The sequence below is a fragment of the Dicentrarchus labrax genome, unplaced genomic scaffold (assembly GCF_905237075.1).
Source record: "Dicentrarchus labrax unplaced genomic scaffold, dlabrax2021, whole genome shotgun sequence".
NCBI lineage: Eukaryota > Metazoa > Chordata > Actinopteri > Moronidae > Dicentrarchus > Dicentrarchus labrax.
Window position 1 is genome coordinate 1183619 of NW_026136720.1, and position 23862 is coordinate 1207480.

At 39.0% G+C, this 23862-nt stretch overlaps 3 protein-coding genes and 3 non-coding genes across 9 annotated transcripts in view; 5 read left to right on the plus strand and 1 right to left on the minus strand.

The window, feature by feature from the left end:
* The window catches only part of sh3gl3b (SH3-domain GRB2-like 3b), a 69892-nt gene that overhangs the window by 4356 nt on the left and 41674 nt on the right, over positions 1-23862 (plus strand). For 3 of the 4 annotated variants that reach the window (XR_007881092.1, XR_007881091.1, XR_007881090.1), the window contains exon 10: positions 193-2514. Coding sequence is in view for 1 of the 4 variants with exons in the window: in XM_051380877.1 (XP_051236837.1) it covers positions 193-419 (227 nt within the window). In the remaining 3 variants the exon portion in view is untranslated. Of the gene's footprint in view, positions 1-192; positions 2739-23862 lie in introns of those variants that run through there. The other variant, XM_051380877.1, reaches the window with a different exon arrangement.
* On the plus strand, positions 8350-12724 carry zgc:114188 (40S ribosomal protein S17-like). Its single transcript, XM_051380967.1, has 5 exons — positions 8350-8478; positions 9333-9484; positions 10457-10562; positions 11820-11885; positions 12605-12724. The coding sequence occupies exons 1-5, from the start codon at positions 8476-8478 to the stop codon at positions 12680-12682; spliced, it is 405 nt and encodes a 134-aa protein (XP_051236927.1). The 5' UTR covers positions 8350-8475; the 3' UTR covers positions 12683-12724.
* LOC127354012 (small nucleolar RNA SNORA71) lies at positions 9518-9643 on the plus strand. Its single transcript, XR_007881439.1, has one exon. It is a non-coding gene; the product is annotated as a small nucleolar RNA SNORA71 (small nucleolar RNA).
* Positions 11364-11490, plus strand: LOC127354010 (small nucleolar RNA SNORA71). The gene has a single exon (XR_007881437.1). It is a non-coding gene; the product is annotated as a small nucleolar RNA SNORA71 (small nucleolar RNA).
* Positions 12388-12514, plus strand: LOC127354011 (small nucleolar RNA SNORA71). Its single transcript, XR_007881438.1, has one exon. It is a non-coding gene; the product is annotated as a small nucleolar RNA SNORA71 (small nucleolar RNA).
* Positions 13961-18867, minus strand: cart2 (cocaine- and amphetamine-regulated transcript 2). Its single transcript, XM_051380969.1, has 3 exons — positions 18671-18867; positions 16306-16389; positions 13961-14229 (listed from the first exon to the last, which is right to left on the minus strand). Exons 1-3 carry the CDS (start codon positions 18791-18793, stop codon positions 14122-14124), a joined length of 315 nt encoding a protein of 104 aa, XP_051236929.1. The 5' UTR covers positions 18794-18867; the 3' UTR covers positions 13961-14121.

The following is a 23862-nucleotide window of genomic DNA, read 5'->3' on the forward strand; positions in this document are numbered from 1 at the left end:
AAAACATCCTCAAACAAACAGTGACAGGTGGCACAGAGGTTTATTCTTTACAGGAAGTCTTCAAACAGGATGTTCAGACAGGGTTAGCATTAGCACCTTAGAGGGCACTGTTGGTATTTAATCATTAGAACAGTTTGAACCTTCTAACAGTAAATATAACAATGACTCTCTCTCTCTCTCTTGTCTGTCTAGGTGTCTCTCGCCCAGCCGACAGTAAGCTGGTCCTGGATCAGCCCTGTTGCCGGGCGCTGTACTCCTTCCACCCGAACCACGAGGGCGAACTGGACTTCAGCGAAGGCGACGTCATCATCCTAACCAATCAGGTCGACGCCAACTGGTACGAGGGCACGCTCGGTGGCCGGTCGGGACTGTTCCCCGTCAGCTACGTGGATGTGCTGGTGCCTCTGCCGTTACCATGACGACAAAACATCCACGGACTCCACGCCAAACACAGTACACGCCGGTCTGAGTGTGCTTTCCATGATATGCAACTTTTTTCGGCTTCTTATGTGCACTTTTTCACACTCACAGGAAAGGAAGGCCATAGTTTCTACTGGAGAGCACTTTAGTTCCTGATCTCATGTTAGACGTTAAAACACCAGCTGCTACAGAGCTCAGTCCGTAAAACAAGTGTGTGTTTCCCTTTAAGACTTTTAGCTTCTTTTCCAGCACAAAACTGCTCTTGCCTTTCACGTTTCTATTTCTAAACTCAAACACATACAGCCACGTCAGTCTGAGAAGTTGAATAAGATAGATCGACTGTTTTAGAGCGCCATCAGGGTGCAACCACTAGAATGTTTCATGATAAATATCAGTGTAAGTTTACTTTATATTTAAGGCTACCAGTGTCGTGGGTGGTACTGTGTGTTTTGTGCTGACAGGACAGTAATGATCAGTGTCGTTCACTCTGCATGTACTTAAAGCAAACTTATAGTATTGTCGGCACTTTATCTGAAGCTTTATGAGATTTTTATGACTTAAAGGTACAATATGTAATTTCTGCCACTAGGGGGTCGCTCACATCAAAACAATAATAAAAGAGGGAGTGGTGAAGTAGTGTGGGATCATGGGAGTCTTTTGCAGAAATTTTAGCCACCTAAAAGAAAAATAGTTTAAGTGTACTCTATATTTCTCTCTTCAAATCCACCAGACTCCATTGACAAAAACAGCAATTTACCTCTCTGAACAGGAGTTTCTGTTTCTACATTGAGGAGAATCTATTGTCAGAATATAATTCTGACATTGTGTGTTTGTTACCTTAGATTGAGACGTTTTTATCTACAGAGGGAGCGGGTCCTCTTCTGGTGGAGTCCACCATGTTTCTACAGTAGCCCAGAACGGACAAACCAAACACTGACTCTAGATTGAGCCTTATGAGTTTCACAGCCACCGTAGTTTCTCCTCCACACTTGGATGGGAAGGTAAAGTGAGGGAGTTGCAGTCTGCAACTACACCGCTGGATGTCACTAAATCCTACACACCGGACCTTTAACCCGCTGATTCAGATCGAGGCAGCGATAGAAAGTCTCGTATCCTTCGAGGTAACATGGCTGTTTTTTTCAATGGAGTCTGGTGGATTTGAAGAAAGCGATATAAGATAGATAGATAGGACTGTGACGGCAAAGTAAAGTGGAGAAAAAGTTCTAAATATAGGGACAGTTAAACTGATATTAATTTTCTGAGGTGGGCTTTTATTTATGAGGCTGAAATCTGAATTTCTGCTGCGCTCGTCCACAGCTGTGACCGCTGACTCTGCACAACCCCCCCTTCAATAAACCTGAACTAATCTTTTAAAGGGACTGCTAACACACATTTGTATTTTGAAGTAATCTAATGATTACATTACAAACCAACTGACACACGCCTGCTGTAGTCTGCAGCTAATGCTAGTTAGCAGACTAACAAAGAAACCTTTACAGAACAAATAGCACATTGAAAGACCTTTATAGTGTTTCTGCACGCTTCACTAGATTAACTGTCAAAGAATCAGATCTGTGGTAGATTACTGTAACACATCACTGTTGCACTTAAAGGAGCTGTTCAACATTTGGGAATCTGTTGAAGATATAACTTTCATTTGTGTGTGTCTGTATGATCAGTATCAGTAATAAAGTACTCACACACACACACAGATGAAACAGAAACAATGGTCTCATCAACAAACTATAGGATAGTTAATATAGACTGTATAAAGTAAATATTAATGTAATGGCTTTAAATTAGCATCTGATTTTACATGGTAAATAAATTCACATGAATGTAGTGAAACTGTGTGATTATATATTAATTATATTTAGTTTTCTGTAATTGGAGACAGAAAGACAGCAGGAAAACATTCAGGGCAACAGTTGGAGAACAAGCTTTATTTTTATAATGTTGTCAAGTATTTTAAAAATTATTTTATTAAATTATTTCAGCATTGACCAAAAACCTCAAAGTGGTCGAGGTATTAAAGAAATATGAATCCTGTTACGTTACAGCCTGAGTCAGTGTTTATCAGCAGAGAGTGAACGGGTTGTAGTGTAGCTTTGTCCCTCTGCTGTCTGTGGACTGATCTCTATGTGTCTCTATGTAGGATGAGGGTCAAAGGTTGTGACCTTTATGCTCCCGAGTGCCTTCTCTCTCCGCTTCCCTACAGTGCCAACAGTGGGCAACACTAGCTAACATTAGTTTATAAATGGAGTCTGCTAACGACTACAAACGACCAACACCCACCACAACACAGAGTCCACAACACAGAGTCTACAACACAACACAGAGTCCACAACACAGAGTCCACAACACAGAGTCCACAACACAGAGTCCACAACACAGAGTCCAACACAGAGTCCAACACAGAGTCCACAACACAGAGTCCAACACAGAGTCCACAACACAGAGTCCACAACACAGAGTCCAACACAGAGTCCAACACAGAGTCCACAACACAGAGTCCAACACCGAGTCCACAACACCGAGTCCACAACACCGAGTCCACAACACAGAGTCCAACACAGAGTCCAACACAGAGTCCACAACACAGAGTCCAACACAGAGTTCACAACACAGAGTCCACAACACAGAGTCCACAACACAGAGTCCAAACAGAGTCCAAACAAGAGTCCAACACAAGTCCACAACACAGAGTCCCAACACAGAGTCCAACAGAGTCCACAACACCGAGTCCACAACACCAGCCACAACACAAGTCCACAACACAGAGTCCAACACAGAGTCCAACACAGAGTCCACAACACAGAGTCCACAACACAGAGTCCAACACAGAGTCCAACACAGAGTCCACAACACAGAGTCCAACACAGAGTCCACAACACAGAGTCCACAACACAGAGTCCAACACAGAGTCCACAACACAGAGTCCAACACAGAGTCCAACACAGAGTCCAACACAGAGTCCACAACACAAGTCCAACACAGAGTCCACAACACAGAGTCCAACACAGAGTCCACAACACAGAGTCCAACACAGAGTTCACAACACAGAGTCCACAACACAGAGTCCACAACACAGAGTCCAACACAGAGTCCACAACACAGAGTCCAACACAGAGTCCACAACACAGAGTCCACAACACAGAGTCCAACACAGAGTCCACAACACCGAGTCCACAACACCAGTCCACAACACAGAGTCCACAACACAGAGTCCAACACAGAGTCCAACACAGAGTCCACAACACCGAGCCACAACACAGAGTCCAACACAGAGTCCAACACAGAGTCCACAACACAAGTCCAACACAGAGTCACAACACAGAGTCCACAACACAGAGTCCACAACACAGAGTCCAACACAGAGTCCACAACACAAGTCCAACACAGAGTCCACAACACAGAGTCCACAACACAGAGTCCAACACAAGTCCACAACACCGAGTCCACAACACCAGTCCACAACACAGAGTCCACAACACAGACCAACACAGTCCAACACAGAGTCCACACACAGAGTCCACAACACAGAGTCCAACACAGAGTCCAACACAGAGTCCAACACAGAGTCCAACACAGAGTCCAACACAGAGTCCACAACACAGAGTCCACAACACAGAGTCCAACACAGAGTCCACAACACAGAGTCCACAACACAGAGTCCAACACAGAGTCCAACACAGAGTCCACAACACAGAGTCCACAACACAGAGTCCAACACAGAGTCCACAACACAGAGTCCAACACAGAGTCCAACACAGAGTCCACAACACAGAGTCCAAAGTCAAAGCTAACATTAATGCTAAGCTAGTGGAATATATTGTCTGATTGGGCTTTTAGCTGAACAACTTTAGCTTGCTTGCTAACTAGCTAGCTAACAAAGCAAAATACTGTCAGCTAGCTTCATCCAGGGTTTGATAACATTATTCAGTGTGGTTGGGTTGCAGCTGGCTGGCTAACATTAATGCTAGCAAAATCAAGATCCATGAGGCTAACTTGTGCCAACAATAAATGATGTAGCGGTACAAAGCTAACGATAGCTTCCTACTAGCTGAGAGTGATGCGAGGCAGGGGCCTCCAGCTAGCTAACTGTAGCTAAGCTAACTGGGGTTGTCCAGCTGTGTCTTGGTGTTGCATTGTGGGTCTGGTGTTGGTTGCTTCGTGGTGTTGGATGGCTGATTTGTAAACAGCGAGCTAGTTATTAGCATGGAGCTAACGGTCCAAATAAAATATAGGAACATTGCAGATAGAAACGTTATTATAAATATGATTGTCAGTTATTTTACACCGAGAGCCTGGCCTCTCTCTATTAAGTCCCATTGTACCGAATACTGGTTGCAGTTCCAGCAGAGGCGGGTTTTTCCGCCCAAGTTCTTTTTTTTAACACAGCAACTTTTTTTTGTGTTGCTGGTACTTTTATCTGCCTATCGTTATGTCTGTGTTGTCGATGCCTCGAGAGAAAAGGAAGTGCCGAGCGCGGAAGCACAAAGTGACCCGAGGCTTGCCGTAAAGCGGTATCTCTGGCCGTACGATGTGTATGACGTAATTGACATTTTAAAAAACTTTTCAAAGCAAATAATTCAATTCAATTCAATTCAATTTTATTTGTATAGCACCAATTCATAACAGAAGTTATCTCAGGACACTTTTCAAATAGAGCAGGTCTAGACCGAACTCTTTAACATTAATTACAGAGACCCAACAGTACCACCATGAGCAAGACCTTGGAGACAAGGGCAAGGAAACACTGCCTGTTAAAAGGCAGAAACCTAGGACAGATCCTCCGGCTCTAGGTGGGTGGTCGTCTGTCTCGACCAGTTGGGGTGAAAGAGAGAGAGAGCGAGAGAGAGAGAGAGAGAGAGAGAGAGAGAGAGAGAGACAGACAGACAGACAGACAGGTGCACAGCAACAACAGTATTGGCAATGGCAATCTAGCAGGACCATGGCAGGAGGCTCCACCAGGATCAATAAGAACCTGTGAGACGAGAAAGCACAAGAACTCCGGGGAAGAAGTGAAGTTAGTAACATGCATTAATGGAACATGAATGAGTGCAGAAAGAGAGAGGAAGAGAGGAGCTCAGTGCACCATGGGAAATCCCCCGATAGTCTAGGCCTATAGCAGCATAACTAAGGGATGGTTCAGGACTCACCTGATCCAGCCCTAACTATAAGCTTTATCAAAGAGGAATGTCTTAAGCCTACTCTTGAATGTGGTGAGGGTGTCTGCCTCCCGAACCACAACTGGAAGCTGGTTCCACAGGAGAGGAGCTTGGTAACTGAAGGCTCTGGCTCCTGTTCTACTTTTAGAGACTATAGGAACCACAAGTAGCCCAGCATTCAGAGAACGTAGTGTTCTAGTGGGGTAATAGGGTACTATGAGCTCTTTAAGATATGAAGGGGCCTGACCATGAAGAGCTTTATAGGTGAGGAGGAGGATTTTAAATTCTATTCTACATTTTACAGGGAGCCAATGCAGAGAAGCTAGTACAGGAGAGATGTGATCTCTTTTTCTAGTTCCTGTCAGTACTCGTGCTGCAGCGTTCTGAATTAATTGGAGCGTTTTAATGGACTTATTGGGGCAACCTGATAATAAAGAGTTGCAGTAATCCAGCCTTGAACTAACAAATGCATGGATTAGTTTTTCTGCATCTGTAAACTTATCTGCAATAAGTGACCCAGCAATGTGTAATTTCTTTGCGTCCCCTTTCGAATGCAACATTCAAATTACTAGACAAAAAATGATATCCTGAGAAAAGTGGATTTTGAGGGTATAGCTCCATAGAGCTCCAGTCATTCTGCACTCATCCTGTGAGCGCCCTCACATGGAACCAGAGGGGAACTGCAACAGTTCAGAACCCGGAAGTTTACCGAGAGTGGAAGTTCTCCTTATTAGACATTCTCTTTTTACAGCGTTCAGTGTTTGTCACTGTTGGCTGACGCCCAGGATGATGCAACAGGACGCTGACTGCAGTTCACTGAACGACCACTGGTGGCGCTGTTAGTTACAGTTTAATGAGCGGCCACTGGTGGCGCTGTTAGTTACAGTTTAATGAGCGGCCACTGGTGGCGCTGTTAGCTACAGTTTAATGAACGACCACTGGTGGCGCTGTTAGCTACAGTTTAATGAACGACCACTGGTGGCGCTGTTAGCTACAGTTTAATGAACGACCACTGGTGGCGCTGTTAGTTACAGTTTAATGAACGACCACTGGTGGCGCTGTTAGCTACAGTTTAATGAACGGCCACTGGTGGCGCTGTTAGTTACAGTTTAATGAACGACCACTGGTGGCGCTGTTAGCTACAGTTTAATGAGCGGCCACTGGTGGCGCTGTTAGCTACAGTTTAATGAACGACCACTGGTGGCGCTGTTAGCTACAGTTTAATGAACGACCACTGGTGGCGCTGTTAGCTACAGTTTAATGAACGACCACTGGTGGCGCTGTTAGCTACAGTTTAGTGATTAGTTACATCGAGAAGCTTTAAGGGGAATTATCTGATTTATCTCCAAATGCAGGAAACTGAAAGAAACCAGATTGAGCGCTTGTGTGTCAGATTTGGTGGTTTTGATGGATCTGAATGTGATTGATTGATGATTATATGATGATTGATATTCTAAATATAACTTGTTGAATCTGTTATTTCTTCGAGCACAGAAATGTTTGTTGTACAAAGAATAAGTGAGAATGTATTTCTGCAATAAATCTGCAATTTACCAGAGTAATAAAAACTTTCAGGTCTTTGAATTTTGTGTTGACACAACATGATTTTTCAACATTTAATGACAACCATACACAGAGGTTTTAAAAGAATACAATATATTCACATATTCAACATTAATGTTGAGATGGAAGACGTCAATCCAGTGACATGTGAACAATAACACAACAAGCCACGAGGCCCAATGTAAGCACCTTTACTGTCAATGTTCACATACTTTTCTCATAGAAAACCTTTTTCACAAAATGTACATGTAAAATTATATTTAAAAAGAGTGTATTAAAATGAATATGTTTGTTTTAGTAAAGCATCTCATTAAAAACATACTTTTATGTGTAAAATAATGTATTTAAAGTGTTCAAACAATGTTAGATACTGACAGAAAGTGTAAAAGTTTGTTTGTACTGTAGATTTAATTAATTTGACGAAATATGCTTTTCTTAACTAAAATATTTTAAATCTAGTTACCACTAGAATATTTGGCAAATTTGACCTATATTAAAAACAAACATTATCAGATACTACAGCAGAAATGGGATTACTTTGAGATGTGCTCCAGTCAAATTTTATTCATAAAACTCGAAATCATAAATCACAATTTGTCTCATTCAACCACGTCTGTCCTTACACCACAGTGATTATTATTTATTTTGTTTTAACTTTTCAGTTCAGTTTCCAGAGTGCTCCTTTCAGTTTATTTTTATTTTACTTTTTATTAGTACCAGTGTTAGTTTCTTATTGTAATATGGAGGTATTTATAGGTATTACAATACAAACACATTGACTCACAGTCAGTAAACATTTTCACCAGTGCCTCCTCATGATTGTTGTGTTGGTGAATTTGACCAAAGTGACAAAAACTATTTTCAATTTCAATTTTATTTGTATAGCACCAATTCATAACAGAAGTTATCTGAGGACACTTTTCAAATAGAGCAGATCTAGACCAAACTCCTTATAACATTACATTTTCTGTATATTTTTATTTAATTTTAGTCAGTTATGTAATCTTAGTTTTTGTAAGTACACAATATTGTTTCAGTTAGTTGTTTTTTCCCAGTGTCTATATTAAGTTATAATTTATTGAATTATAAATATCTCATTTAATTACAATTAAAATGTTTTTTTCCACACATGTAGTTTTTAGTTTAATATAATATAATATAATACAACATAAAATAAAATAAAATAAATTGTTGTTGTAGTTCCCGCTTCCAGCCGACAGAGTGCGCAGTCGCAGTAGGTTCTTTCTGTAGTCCACTTCCGTCAGTGGATTTAAACTTCCACCGGAAGTGTGCTCGTCCTCTTCTACCAGGCCGATCCAACATGGTGGGTACTTTTTACATGTCTACCTGAGCTATCTAAATTAATCCTGCTGTTTTAACGGTGTATAATCCGCCGTTGGTTCACCAGAGAGCACCGGAGGGTTCATTGTTCCCGTTAACGGCAGTATTAATGCCGGATGGTACAAACGGAAGGTTTTATTGGCAGTATTGTAGCGGAGCGGCTAACGGAGGAAGCTGCCGCCTTCAGGCTGAATGAGCCGCTGAGGTTGGATCAATAGAACGGGATCAATACATTAACCTCGTTATCGGTGGGATTCAATACCGGCTGTAAACGCGGTTCCACTGTTAGTTAGCTTCTAGCAATGCAGCTAACAGCGCTTCTCCCCGGTGGGTCGGTCCGAGTCACCGGTCCGAGTCACCGACCCGCAGCCGGTCCGAGTCTCCGACCCGCAGCCGGTCCGAGTCACCGACCCGCAGCCGGTCCGAGTCTCCGACCCGCAGCCGTTAAAGTCGTCCACCGGCCTCAGGGTGTTAATGAGCTCACTGTCTGTGGATCAATAAACTGATATAAATGTGAGCAGATGTTAATATCCGCCCCGAGGTCTCAGTGGTTCAATGAGTCTAACGGTTATATTAAAGCCTTTAGTCCATATCTCATTAATGTAAAGGTCAGTGTTTAACATCAGAGGATCTCTAGTCAACGATGGAAAATAATATTCATGTTTTATTGGTGTATAATCGAGGTACGAGTCCTCTGGAGGCCGCCGTGCCGCTGGCTCTGAATACCGACTCGTACATGTGGTTCCTGCTCAGACCTGCTACAGGAACCTCTGAGGACTTTGTGTATGAGCTGTGAGTGTTCAGATTCTGACGTTGTGGTTGGCGTGCTGCTTTCAGGGACGAGTCAGGACCAAGACGGTGAAAAAGGCCGCCAGGGTCATCATCGAGAAATACTACACCCGACTGGGCAGCGACTTCCACACCAACAAGAGGGTGTGCGAGGAGATCGCAATCATCCCCAGCAAGAAGCTCCGCAACAAGATCGCCGGGTGAGTTTGTGTACGCGAGTTCGGCGTCCGCCGCCCTGTATCGAAAGTGACCGTGGCGTCCTGTGGCCACGGTCATTGATAGTACAGGAAGATAAAACTGCGAGCCTTTCCCGTGTCTGAAGGATGATTGTTCCTCTCAGACCCTGGCGCTCTCACACAGCTACAGCACAGACTAATGTTATATTATAATGAAGTACAGGACGACTGCAGAGAACAACTTCAATCATCAATTAGTTTTATCCAGAAAATGTCCTCAGATGTTTTATTGTCCACAACACAGAAATATTCAGTTTCCTGTCGGAGGAATAAAGACACAGAAAATCTTCCTGTTTGTCTCAAACTCTGCAGTCTGAGCCTCAACTCTCTCTCTCTGTGTGATACATGTGTATACATTCAATAAGCAGGTAAAGTGACTGTTCTGCACTGATATCACATATTATATAAAGTTAAGGCCAAGAAGTTAAAAAAGAAACAGATTTCTCTCATTAAGTTGTTTGTCTACATTTGCAGCTGATAAATAAAAACACTTATTTGGTTTTGTAAACAGAATTTGCTGCGTCGCGTCCACCAAGCTGATCTGTTAATTTATGATCGGTAATAAAACAGAATAAAAGTGTCACATTACAGCCGCTGTTATGAAGCTCAGTACACTTCAGATTATCCTTCCACATTGACTGTGTGCAGGTCGCTCTGTGGTCGCTCTGTGGTCGCTCAGCTCAGGACGCAGTTTGAATCTCTCGTTTGTAAAGTGAAGATACGGCGATAACACAACTGGTGGAGTTGCACTTATCTAACCAGATAAATAAATAAAACATTGAACTGCGACTCCAAACGGACTGAACAGGATTCATTAATTAACAAACTTACATTTCTAGCCAACAATTCAGTGTCCGTGTCACTTCCTGTTCAACATTTAATAAATGTTTATTTATTGTTTGTTGTTGTTTATTTATTTATTGTTTGTCGCTACAGGTATGTGACACATCTGATGAAGAGGATCCAGAGGGGTCCGGTCAGAGGAATCTCCATCAAACTGCAGGAGGAGGAGAGAGAGAGGAGGGATAACTACGTACCAGAGGTCAGTGAACGCACCACCAGTCTCTGTCTGATCACTGAACGTAGAGGCTGGTTAAACTGGTTCTACTGGTGGCTGCTACTGGTCTGATTCCCAGTATGGAGCTGATGTACGTTCACTTTGGGTCCAGAGAAGCTGCTGGTTTTATTTTGTCGTATTGGTGTGGGACACTGGGAGTTAGTGACACGGGGGGGGGGAATTTAATCTCAGCACATTGAAAACAGACACATGATGTCAGACAGGTGTTTGATAGTCCGAATATATTAATGTCCTTAATAAAGGAGCTGCTGGGACACAGAACAGAAACTGAGCCATGTACGGGTTACTAAAGGAGGATAATGGAATTATTAGTTGCCGGTTCCAGTTGCTGGTTCCAGTTGCCGGTTCCAGTTGCTGGTTCCAGTTGCTGGTTCCAGGCAGCAGCCGACTGAGAGGATATTAATATTATTAAAGCTGTCAGCCCTTTATCCCAAACCAGAGATCGTCAGCGCCGTCGGTCTCACAGCTTTTACTCTTTTACTTCTTCAGTGTTTCCATCTCTTTATTATTATGAGTTTATGATGGGAGTGGTTGGTTGTGCTCGCTGTAGTTCAGAGATTCAGTTTATTAATGTGTGTTCTGATAATTATAGAATTATAATAATAATTATATATTATTATAATATCGTCCACTTTTTACTGTTTGGGGCATTTCAACCGTTTCAGGATGAAGAGTAAAGACTAAATGTTCTGTGATATAAACGTATTGAAACGGCCCGTCTGTATGTTGTGCTGCTGTTAGCGTCTGTTAGCATGTGTTAGCGTCCCCTGTATCGAAAGTGAGCGTGGCGTCCTGTGGCCGCGCTCATTGATAGTACAGGAACAGGAAGCTGAGAGCCTTTCCCGTGTTTGAAGGATGATCAGTTCCTATTGAACCCTGGCGCTCTCAGACAACCCCCCCCCCTTCATTAGGACTGTTTACTTTTGGAGCTTTATCATGGTAATAGTTAAAAGGAGGATAACAAACGTTTGTTTTTTACATCAGTGGTAGAATAGATGTTAAAGTTTGATACTGAATAAATGGAGTTTAGTTGTCAGCAGTCTCTGATAATCAGAATAAACATTAGACATCAGTCTCTGCCTGACTGTAAACTGACCACGCACCGACAGCTGGAGCTCAGAGAGCTGCACATAGATCTACTGATCTTACAGCTCTGGGAGCAGAGGATGTCTAACTTCTCTCTCTCCCTCCCCTCCCCCCCGTCTCTGTTTACCTGTGCAGGTATCCGCTCTGGACCAGGAGCTGATTGAAGTTGATCCCGACACCAAGGAGATGCTGAAGCTGCTGGTGAGTAAAAGTACTTTGTATTCTGAGGTACTCGAGTATTTGTACTGCGTTACATTAACTGTAATACTTTATAGTTGTTGATAATAATAATGCTGTTTATATGTTGGATAAAGAGTCAGAACTCGTACTGGCATACTGATAATACTGCAGAGTAAAGATCTGTAATCAATGTTCAATAGATAATAAAATACAGACTTTATAAACAGGTCTGATTGATGGAACATGGCACAGATTATTGTACACACACTGTATTATAGTGTGTGTGTGTGTGTGTGTGTGTGTGTATATAAAGTGTCTTTAGATCAACTGAAGGAAACTTCAGTCGTCTCTTTAATGTTCTCGGATCAAAAGGAAAAAGCAGCCAGAAACTCCCAGAATCCCTAGAGGCAGAGTGACTGTGAGGATGTTGGAACAATATAATGAGCAGTGATCAAAGTGCAGCGTGTTGATTGGTCCATCAGTGTGTGTGTGTGTGTGTGTGTGTGTGACACCCACAGCAGCACCCTGTATCGAAAGTGAGCGTGGCGTCCTGTGGCCGCGCTCATTGATAGTACAGGAACAGGAAGCTGAGAGCCTTTCCCGTGTTTGAAGGATGATCAGTTCCTATTGAACCCTGGCGCTCTCAGACACCCCCCCCCCATGATCTGCTCTCTTCAAACGGCGCTCTGCTGGCGTCGTCGTGTATTCAGACCCGTTCTCTTTCTCTCTCTGCTCCTCAGGACTTCGGCGGTCTGTCCAACCTGCAGGTGACCCAGCCCACCGTCGGCATGAACTTCAAGCAGCCCCGAGGAGTCTAGACGTCTGTAAAGTATCTTCTAATAAAACCCTCTGGGACAAAACCTCTGCTGTGCACGACTCACTTTATTCTCCACTGCTAACACTGACTCAGCATGTCTGAAGAAACCAGGACCAATATGAACCAATAATCCTTCCAATATATCCTGAAACTATCGGTTATCCTGGAACAGTGTTTCAGCCTCTCTGATCACGATGGTTGGTTAAATACTAACAGGGTTCTGTCTCTGAGTGTGCTCTTTATTTCTGTGTAAAATAACTAGAAGTGTTATTAAAGCTAAGATTATCAGTATTATTATTGATCGCAGTGTACAGTGAGAGCTTCAGTCTCTGATCAACAGCCTCATCCTGCATCAGAAAGCAATCAGCTGATAATCAATAAACAGTGAATCTGTCAGAAAGAAGAATATTAAGTCTGATTGTTGAAATGATAAAAATAGAGAATGGATCAATATATCCGATCAATATTCACAGGAAATGATCAAACTGCAGTTATTGAGTTCACTGTTATTGATATTAATTATAATTTAAATACAGTCAGTTCACTCACTGATGGAGAAGGTTGGGAACTATTGATCTGGAACATGTGACAATCTCTACAGTCCCTCACATTGTCTTCCTGATTGTCATACACCTTTTTGTCCTCTGGGGGCAGAATCACCCCAACTGGTTCCCCTGTTATTTAAACTGTCAGTCAGTTGTGTGTTACAGCTTTCGTCTTCAGTCCAACCCGTTCTACGTCTTTATTAGGGTTATGTCACAGTTCAGTGAGGATGCGGTGTTTGAATCTTTTTACTGGCAGCTCATTATGACACCCACAATTCAAATGATTGAAAACGTAATGATGAAGAGCATAGTATTGAACAAGCCGTTATTTTCAGACCATTTGATGAAAAAAAATATTTTGACAGCAAAACATTTTTTGGGGGCTGAAAATGACAACAGGAGAGTTAATAAAACTACATTTAGTCATTGAATCTTTCATTATATATATATATATATATATATATAATATATATATATATATATATATATATATATATATATATATATATATATATCTATATATCTCCTGACTGTACAACAGATTATAAGATCTGGTTCCTCTGGCGCCTCCTACTGGCTCCTGGCTCCATGCTAACAGACGCTAACGGTTCAACCTAAAGTGTCTTTATACCTTTATTGGCTCTGATAAGCCCCGCCCCCAACCACACACTAAAAGGGGCGGGGCTTTATGACTGATTACAGCCAGTAAAAGAAGGAGGAGTCGTTGGACAAAGGAAGATAAAACACCTTTAATGCAGCACAGACTGGACGGACAGGTTGACGGAGGATTTATTCCCACTAAAAGCTACTTTACATCATTTCAGACATTAATATTTAATTCTGTGTAAAATATACATAATGTTAAAATAAACTCTCGCTGTGCGTTCTGATTGGCTCATAAGCACTTCAGCAGGAAGAAGTTGCAGAAGGCTCCTCGAGGGCAGTCGCACATCTTCCCGATACGAGATCCTTTCCGGACAGCACAGTGCTCGCCGAGGTCACACTGCACACAGGAAGTACAGTTACACACACGCACACACACGCACAGTTATACACACACAGTTATACACACAAACACACACACACACACACACACACACACAGTTATACACACACACAGTTACACACACACACACACACACAGTTATACACACACACAGTTACACACACAAACACACACACACACACAGTTATACACACACAGTTATACACACGCACACACACAGTTATACACACACAGTTATACACACAAACACACACACACACACACACAGTTATACACAAACAGTCACACGCACGCACACACACACACAGTTACACACACACACACACAGTTATACACACACACACAGTTACACACACAAACACACACACACACAGTTATACACACACACACACAGTTACACACACACATATCAACGTTTAGTTGAAGTATTGTGAGTATAAAAAATACATTCTAATATAATACAGTGTCTGTTTAAGTAGAGGACTGTGTGTGTAATATTAGTATAATATATAAAGTATAAGATGTAAGATAAGATCGACTTTATTGATCCCACATTGGAGAATGTGGGCTTGTTAGAGCAGCTCCAGATACACACACATAATAATATTATTATTATTATTATTATTGACAGTGTATCAGTGTATAAATCAGAGCATTACATTAAATCATTAGCTGCATTAGTTCTTGTATTTGATGCTACTTAGATAGTAAACATGTGTTATACATTATAATTATTTATATTTAGTACCTTTACATTTAAAGTAAATGATATCAGATATGATGCAGGTACAACTTCAAACGTCGATGGATCAGTGATATTAATGTAGTAATAACGGATATAATGTACTGTAAAAATATATATAAGTATTCTTTGGGTGTGGTAAAGTGTCTCGACAGCGCCCCCTACAGAGCCGCAGCACGTTTCAGCTGTATGTTTGTTAAATCAGTAAAAACTTCATATCATCTCCAGACACACAAAAAAGTCTCCTGGAGCCATATCCCAGCCAGCAGGTGGCGCTGTGGGCCACGCCCCCTCACACCGTCACACTGCGTGCTACAGACACACTCTTGGACCACTAAAGTCGGACATTTTTTATATTTTTGACAAACATATTTTTGTTTCTTCAATCATCACAAAACTTTTAGAACAAAGTTGAACCACGTTTAAAACAATTTTAACATTTCTAACCGTCAGACGGACGTTTGTACCGATGTTTCTAACCAACGTTAGGAATTGTTAAAATGTGATATTTCTTAAAGGGAGTTTGGTGCAGGGAGCTTTTAGTTGGATTCAAACTGCTGATATGGATCATTGTTAACGTTTAGTCTCCACTACAGAAACACTAGCTGACTGCTGAAGGCTGATCAGGTTGATTAATGCTTTAATAATGGGAGTATTGATTACTGATGCTGGCTGATCAGGATCATTATCAGTTAATCTAACAGCAGTAAATAGTTGCCCTTCGTGTGCCTGTTTTTAAACATTTCTAATTAAACATGATAATGTGCTTGTTATTAACTCTGTTATTAACTCTGTTATTAACCTGTTATTAACTCTGTTATTAACTCTGTTATTAACTCTGTTATTAACTGTTATTAACTCTGTTATTAACTCTGTTATTAACTGTTATTAACTCTGTTATTAACTCTGTTATTAACTCTGTTATTAACTCTGTTTTTAACTGTTATTAACTCTGTTATTAACTCTGTTATTAACTATTATTAACTCTGTTATTAACTGTTATTAACTCTGTTATTAACTGTTATTAACTCTGTTATTAACTCTGTTTTTAACTGTTATTAACTCTGTTTTTAACTGTTATTAACTCTGTTATTAACTCTGTTATTAACTCTGTTATTAACTCTGTTATTAACTCTGTTATTAACTGTTATTAACTCTGTTATTAATTCTGTGTGTGTGTGTGTGTGTGTGTGTTACTGTGTGTGTGTGTGTGTGTGTGTGTGTGTGTGTGTGTGTGTGTGTGTGTGTGTGTGTGTGTGTGTGTGTGTGTGTGTGTGTGTGTTACTGTGTGTTTGTGTATGTGTGTGTGTGTGTGTGTGTGTGGGACTCACAGAGGGGACCTGTCCATATTTCTTCTCCCAGGGATTGATCCTCTTCGTCTGCAGTTTCTCCAGAACTTCATGCAGAGCGCCGAGCTGCACACACACACACACACACACACACACACACACACACACACATTAAGCTGACAGATGTTAATTGACAGATAATCAGCTATAATCACTGATATTTGGTATCTGCAGTGTAACTAAATACATTTACTCGAGTACTGTATGTGAGTACAGTACTGAGGAACATTAATGGATGAACTATAAACTATAATGAACAACCCAACATCACGTTCACAATGCGTCATAATAACCATCAAACAGACCTCAGAACAGCTCAGATAATCCTCATATAATTCACATTGATTACATGAAGTTACTAATATCATTCATATATAATCTATCAGTGTAATAAAGGAGGATCTATTGTTATTGATTCAGCAGTGAAACAGATTCATCCTAAACAAAGTGTTTTTAATATTCACACAGTGTTAAATGGTTACTGAACGTCAGATTGTTGGAGGATAAACTGAAGAAAACATAAAGACACATCATGAACTGATGGAGCTGATTTCATTTGGTTTTATTCTTTTTCTCCTTTTTGTCTAAAATGTAAATTATAAATGATATATTATTTTCTTGTTTGTTGTTTCATCTTTAAGTTCACAGACAGACAGTTCACAGACAGACAGACAGACAGTTCACAGACAGACAGTTCACAGACAGACAGACAGACAGTTCACAGACAGACAGACAGACAGACAGTTACTGAATCATCCACAGAGTTCAATTACAGCCAATAACTGATCACTCCATAAGAATAAAGATCTATTTTCTGAAAATGTGGTGACACAGAAAGACGCTGTGTGAAGGTTCATTTATTAAAAATCAATATCAATAATAAATAATAAATCAATATGTAAAACTGATCATGTTTTTGTGCTTATTTGAATTTAAGCTGTTTTTCAGTGTTATCAGTTATTGATTGTTATCAGAAAAGCACATTACTGGCTACTGGTTACATTACTTTTACATTACAGTAATATGTAACTAACAGTAAAGTTACAGTTAGTTACAGTAATAAGGAGGCACTGTGAGTAAAGAACTGTGAAAGTAATGGACCTCGTTATCGGTAATTACTGTAAATATACAGTCAAATATTAAGTGTAACATTAAAGTGATTATAATAATAATATAATAAATCATTTATATTATTCTTTTAGTTTTGGTACTTTTGATTTACTTGAATACTTTTGTATTTTTAGTGAAATAACATTTGAACGCAGTATTTGTACATCAGATAGAATCTCTGATCAATACGATCACTTAATGACTGATTATTAATAATCTCACAGTTTAATGTTAATGTAGATTTAAGATCAATAAACAGGATGAATATGGTTTAATTAAAGAGACATTAATTATTCGGGAGTTTAGGGATGCAAATATTAGACTATTCTCATTATTATTGTCTGTCTGGATTAGATCAATTGTTTGGTTCAGAGAATAAAAATAATATATTAATTTAATTTAATGCAACAGAGGGTTCAAATATATTTTTAGTTGTTTCTGATAAAAAACGATTATTTAACAAACTGGTTGCAGATTATTTTTTCGGTTATTGGCTCATTAATTAATTAATTAATTAAACAGTTTCAGCTCTACAGGAGTTAATGTCGACGTTTTAGAGCCGCAGATAAACAACCGATTGTTTCTCATATCATAAACAATTATTTTTAATAGTATTTATATGATATAGTAAATATAATATATACAGTATTATATATACTGTTTATATATAATACTGTATATATAATATATAATATAATATAAACAGTATAACATATAATATAATATAAACAGTATTATATATAATATATAATATAATATAAACAGTATAATATATAATATATAATATAATATAAACAGTATAATATATAATATATAATATATAATATAATATAAACAGTATAATATATAATCTAATATAAACAGTATAATATATAATATAAACAGTATAATATATAATCTAATATAAACAGTATAATATATAATATAATATAAACAGTATAATATATAATATAATATAAACAGTATAATATATAATATAATATAAACAGTATAATATATAATATATAATATAATATAAACAGTATAATATATAATATAATATAAACAGTATAATATATAATATATAATATACTATAAACAGTATAATATATAATATACTATAAACAGTATAATATATAATATATAATATATAATATATAATATAAACAGTATAATATATAATATATAATATATAATATACTATAAACAGTATAATATATAATATAATATAAACAGTAGTACAGTGTCTTACACTCACCAGTCTGTTGGAGTTGGAGTAGTTGTAGTCTTGAACGTCTCTGTCGTCCCTCTCGGCTTCCGTCCTCCCCGCGGGGCAGAGCGCGGACAGCAGCGCCGCGCACAGCACAGCTCGCGCCCACATGTTGCCAGAAAAGTTCCGCGAGCTGCTTCCTCTCCTCTCTTCCGCCAGCTGTTTGCCACGCGCTGCCCGCCGCGCGCGGGATGTTTGGATGGTTCGCCCCGCCCCCTCCAGCCTCCATATGACGTCACGGGTATGACGTAGACCGGATTCTAGGGAGTTCATTGGTTGATTTATTAATAATAATATATGGTATAATTATAGTAATTATTAACAGAAGAAATGTATAATAATAATAATAATTATTAATAATAATAACAATAATAATAATATATGGTATAATTATAGTAATTATTATAAGAAGAAATGTATAATAATAACATTATTATTATTAATAATAATATATGGTATAATTATAGTAATTATTATAAGAAGAAATTTATAATAATAACATTAATAATAATAATGATAACATTATTATTAATAATAATAAAAATAATATATGGTATAATTATAGTAATTATTATAAGAAGAAATGTATAATAATAACATTAATAATAATAATAATAATAATATATGGTATAATTATAGTAATTATTATAAGAAGAAATTTATAATAATAACATTAATAATAACAATGATAACATTATTAATAATAATAATAATAATAATAACAATAATAATAATAATAATATATGGTATAATTATAGTAATTATTATAAGAAGAAATTTATAATAATAACATTAATAATAATAATGATAACATTAATAATAATAATAATATATGGTATAATTATAGTAATTATTATTAGAAGAAATGTATAATAATGACATTAATATTAATAATAATAATATATGGTATAATTATAGTAATTATTAAAAGAAGAAATGTATAATAATAACATAAATAATAATAATAATAATAATAATAATAATAATAATAATAATATATGGTATAATTATAGTAATTATTATAAGAAGAAATGTATAATAATAACATTAATAATAATAATAATAATAATAATATATGGTATAATTATAGTAATTATTATAAGAAGAAATGTATAATAATAACATTAATAATAATAACATTAATACTAATACTAATAATATATGGTATAATTATAGTAATTATTAAAAGAAGAAAAGTATAATAATAACATTAATAATAATAATAATAATAATAATAATAATAATAATAATAATAATAATAATAATATATGGTATAATTATAGTAATTATTATAAGAAGAAATGTATAATAATAACATTAATAATAACAATAATAATAATATATGGTATAATTATAGTAATTATTATAAGAAGAAATGTATAATAATAACATTAATAATAATAACATTAATACTACTAATAATAATATATGGTATAATTATAGTAATTATTAAAAGAAGAAAAGTATAATAATAACATTAATAATAATAATAAACAGATAGTATTTTGCTAGCAAGCTAATGCCAGCCAGCCAGATCAGCATCAGGAGTCGGGAGCATAAAGGTCACAACCTTTGACCCTCATCCCTACATAGAGACACAGGCAGCAGAGGAACAAAGCTTTATTTAACATTTATCACATATTGAACCTTTAATAATGTAGTTAAGAATGTTTAAAGCACAAATTACAATAATGTTTACAGTTATTGAGCAGAAAATATGATGAATTTGGTGAACAGATGTGAACACAGATGTTAACAGTGACTGTTTCTTCCTGTTTAATGTGACGCTGATCCAGAGACAGTTTATGGAGGAAGTAATCCGGTTTAATAAATGTCCTCTGGCTGAGTGAAGGACAGACGAATTCAACGTTAAAGAATATATTTCCTTCCCCGCAGAGCTCCTATTTATATTTGACATTCGTGTGGAGGGATGAAGGTATTACTGTCCCCAACCTTCATATAAACTCTACTTAAACCCTTCTGACACCAGAGAGGATCTGCATCTCTAAACCCTCCGATGGTAAACACAGACGGGCTGAACCAGGACCAGACTCTGGTCTTCACATTAAAGGACTCGTCAGCTAATTTAAAGGTTGTGTAAAGGTCAGTGTGAGTGCTGTATCTTAATGAAATTACCGTTAATGATTTACTGAGTGTGACCGAGCTGCAGTTCCCCTAACGGCCACTAGAGGCTCCAGCAGTGACTCGGCCTCCATAAGGTCTCATATTAAACAAATAAACACGTTTACAGCCGTTTGGTCTCTAATCTCTCCGTTCATGACGACTGTACAACGCACCCCTTTAAATTCTATTAAGGATTAAAGTCATGTATAATTAAGGGCGGGGTCGCTTTGATTGACAGGTGGATGTTTCCAGTAGATGATGACGCTGTGCTTATCCCGAGCATATAGCTCTTTATCTTCGAAGTCCAAAGTCGGAGAAGTTGGAAAACCAAGCTTTCGCCAGGTTAGCTGTTAGCTATTGTTAGCAATACCAGCTAGCGACACAGTGCTATGAGACACAAAGTGCTAACTGACACGCTGCAGCCATCTTGGATTTTGAGGTCGAGGTTGGTGAGGTTGGTCCGACCTCAGCCTGGCTAGCTGCTAGCGAGTGTTTATGTAACAGTATGACCACGTTGTTGGCTCGCGTCCTGTTGCAGAGCTTTCGTTTCACTCTGAGACTCTAAAAGGAAACTGGACTCAGTGACAACCCATTGTTGTTGATATCGGGTTTAACGCTGTGATGATCTCAGACTTTTTATTTACGAGCACAAACTGAGCGGATTGTAGTCGGTAAACATCCGGCCTGCAGAGTCACAGCCTCAGCATCCAAATCCTCCTGTTGTCAGCGAAGCATTAGTGAGAGAATAAGAGCGCGGCGCTGACGTGCAGCCGGCGCCGGGCTCAGAGAATAGATAGTAAACAAGGAAAATGGTGGCAGCATTAAAGCAGAGTGTGTGTCAGCTCCCAGAGGGCGAGCTGTTTGAGGAGCTCCACTATAAATAAACCTGCAGAGAAAAGTGAGCTAAGAGGTTTAAAAGCAGCGGCTGGGGGGCGAGATTGGGTCTGTGATTGTCTCTTTATGGGATCAGTGTGAAACATGAGAGTGTGGATGAAAGCTGCTGCAGAGAGAAGAAGAACTGCAGCTCTGCATCTTTTCATCAGTTCTTCTTCTTCTGTGGGTGTTTGATCCTCTGTCAGCCTCTGGGCCATTCTCCTTCTTCTTCTATTAACTGCGTATCAGGCCACCAACTTCAATTTCTTTCTAACAAGAAGCTTTAATAAGTCGCCATGTTTGAGTCTTACGTTTTATTATTCATGTCTTACTGTTATATTCTTAGATAACTGTCCTAAATGGCCCCAAAGGAATCTGCAGCACTAAAGAACCTTAAACTGTAGCTAACAGCGCCTCCAGTGGTCGTTCATTAAACTGTAGCTAACAGCGCCTCCAGTGGTCGTTCATTAAACTGTAGCTAACAGCGCCTCCAGTGGTCGTTCATTAAACTGTAGCTAACAGCGCCTCCAGTGGTCGTTCATTAAACTGTAGCTAACAGCGCCACCAGTGGTCGTTCATTAAACTGTAGCTAACAGCGCCACCAGTGGTCGTTCATTAAACTGTAGCTAACAGCGCCTCCAGTGGTCGTTCATTAAACTGTAGCTAACAGCGCCACCAGTGGTCGTTCATTAAACTGTAGCTAACAGCGCCACCAGTGGTCGTTCATTAAACTGTAGCTAACAGCCGAGCGCCCACCAGTGGTCGTTCATTAAACTGTAGCTAACAGCGCCACCAGTGGTCGTTCATTAAACTGTAGCTAACAGCGCCACCAGTGGTCGTTCATTAAACTGTAGCTAACAGCGCCACCAGTGGTCGTTCATTAAACTGTAACTAACAGCGATTCCATTTATAAGCTAACGTTAGCTAGTGTTACACACTGTTGACACTAGAACATCCTTTGGGTTTCACTGAAGGTGAACTGGTTGAAGTACTATGTCCCAAAGTTTCTCTGCTGACTGGAGGAGTTGGTCCTTGTCTGAAGTCTTCACTGGAGTCCACATTCAGCAGTAAAAGGTCCACCTTGGTACGTTGGATGTGAGTCATACTGCAGATATTTTTCCATATTTGTGGCTTTCTGTGTGAATTCCTCACTTGAGCTGAACGGAAACATTGTCAGCCGCATCATTTCTTCCATCCTCTCAGTTTCTCTGTAATCCTCTCAAGCAGAGAGCAAACCAGCTCAATCCGACTCAAATCAAACCACATATCGTCCTCCATCGACACACAATGAGCAAGCAATGTCCTCTGATCACATCTGTACGGACGGTTAATTACCTCAGAGAACTTTAACTGATGGGAGGAAGGTCACATCTTCCAGTCTGCTGGTGATGTGAGGCCAGATTATGACAATAACTACAAAGAGACACAAAATAACCACAGAGACACAAAATAACCACAAAGAGACACAAAATAACCACAGAGACACAAAATAACCACAGAGACACAAAATAACTACAGAGACACAAAATAACCACAGAGACACAAAATAACCACAAAGAGACACAAAATAACTACAGAGACACAAAATAACCACAAAGAGACATAAAATAACCACAAAGAGACACAAAATAACCACAGAGACACAAAATAACCACAAAGAGACATAAAATAACCACAAAGAGACACAAAATAACCACAGAGACACAAAATAACCACAGAGACACAAAATAACCACAGAGACACAAAATAACCACAGAGACACAAAATAACCACAGAGACACAAAATAAGTACAAATTGATGCAAAACGACCACAAAGACGTTCCTTCATTTGTGTTTGATCTGTGACTCTTGTGTTGGAGTGATGGGGGTTTCAGGGTAACTGTGGGGGTTTCAGGGTAACTGTGGGGGTTTCAGGGTAACTGTGGGGGTTTCAGGGTAACTGTGGGGGTTTCAGGGTAACTGGGGGGGTTTCAGGGTAACTGTGGGGGTTTCAAGGTAACTGGGGGGTTTCAGGGTAACTGTGGGGGGTTTCAGGGTAACTGGGGGGTTTCAGGGTAACTGTGGAGGTTTCAGGGTCCGTCCGTGCGAACAGGACTAACTCCATCATTTCTTTCTTATTTGAATCACTTCAGTTCTTTCCTTTTACAGAAAGCAACCTGTAACTCACTTTAGACTGACAGTC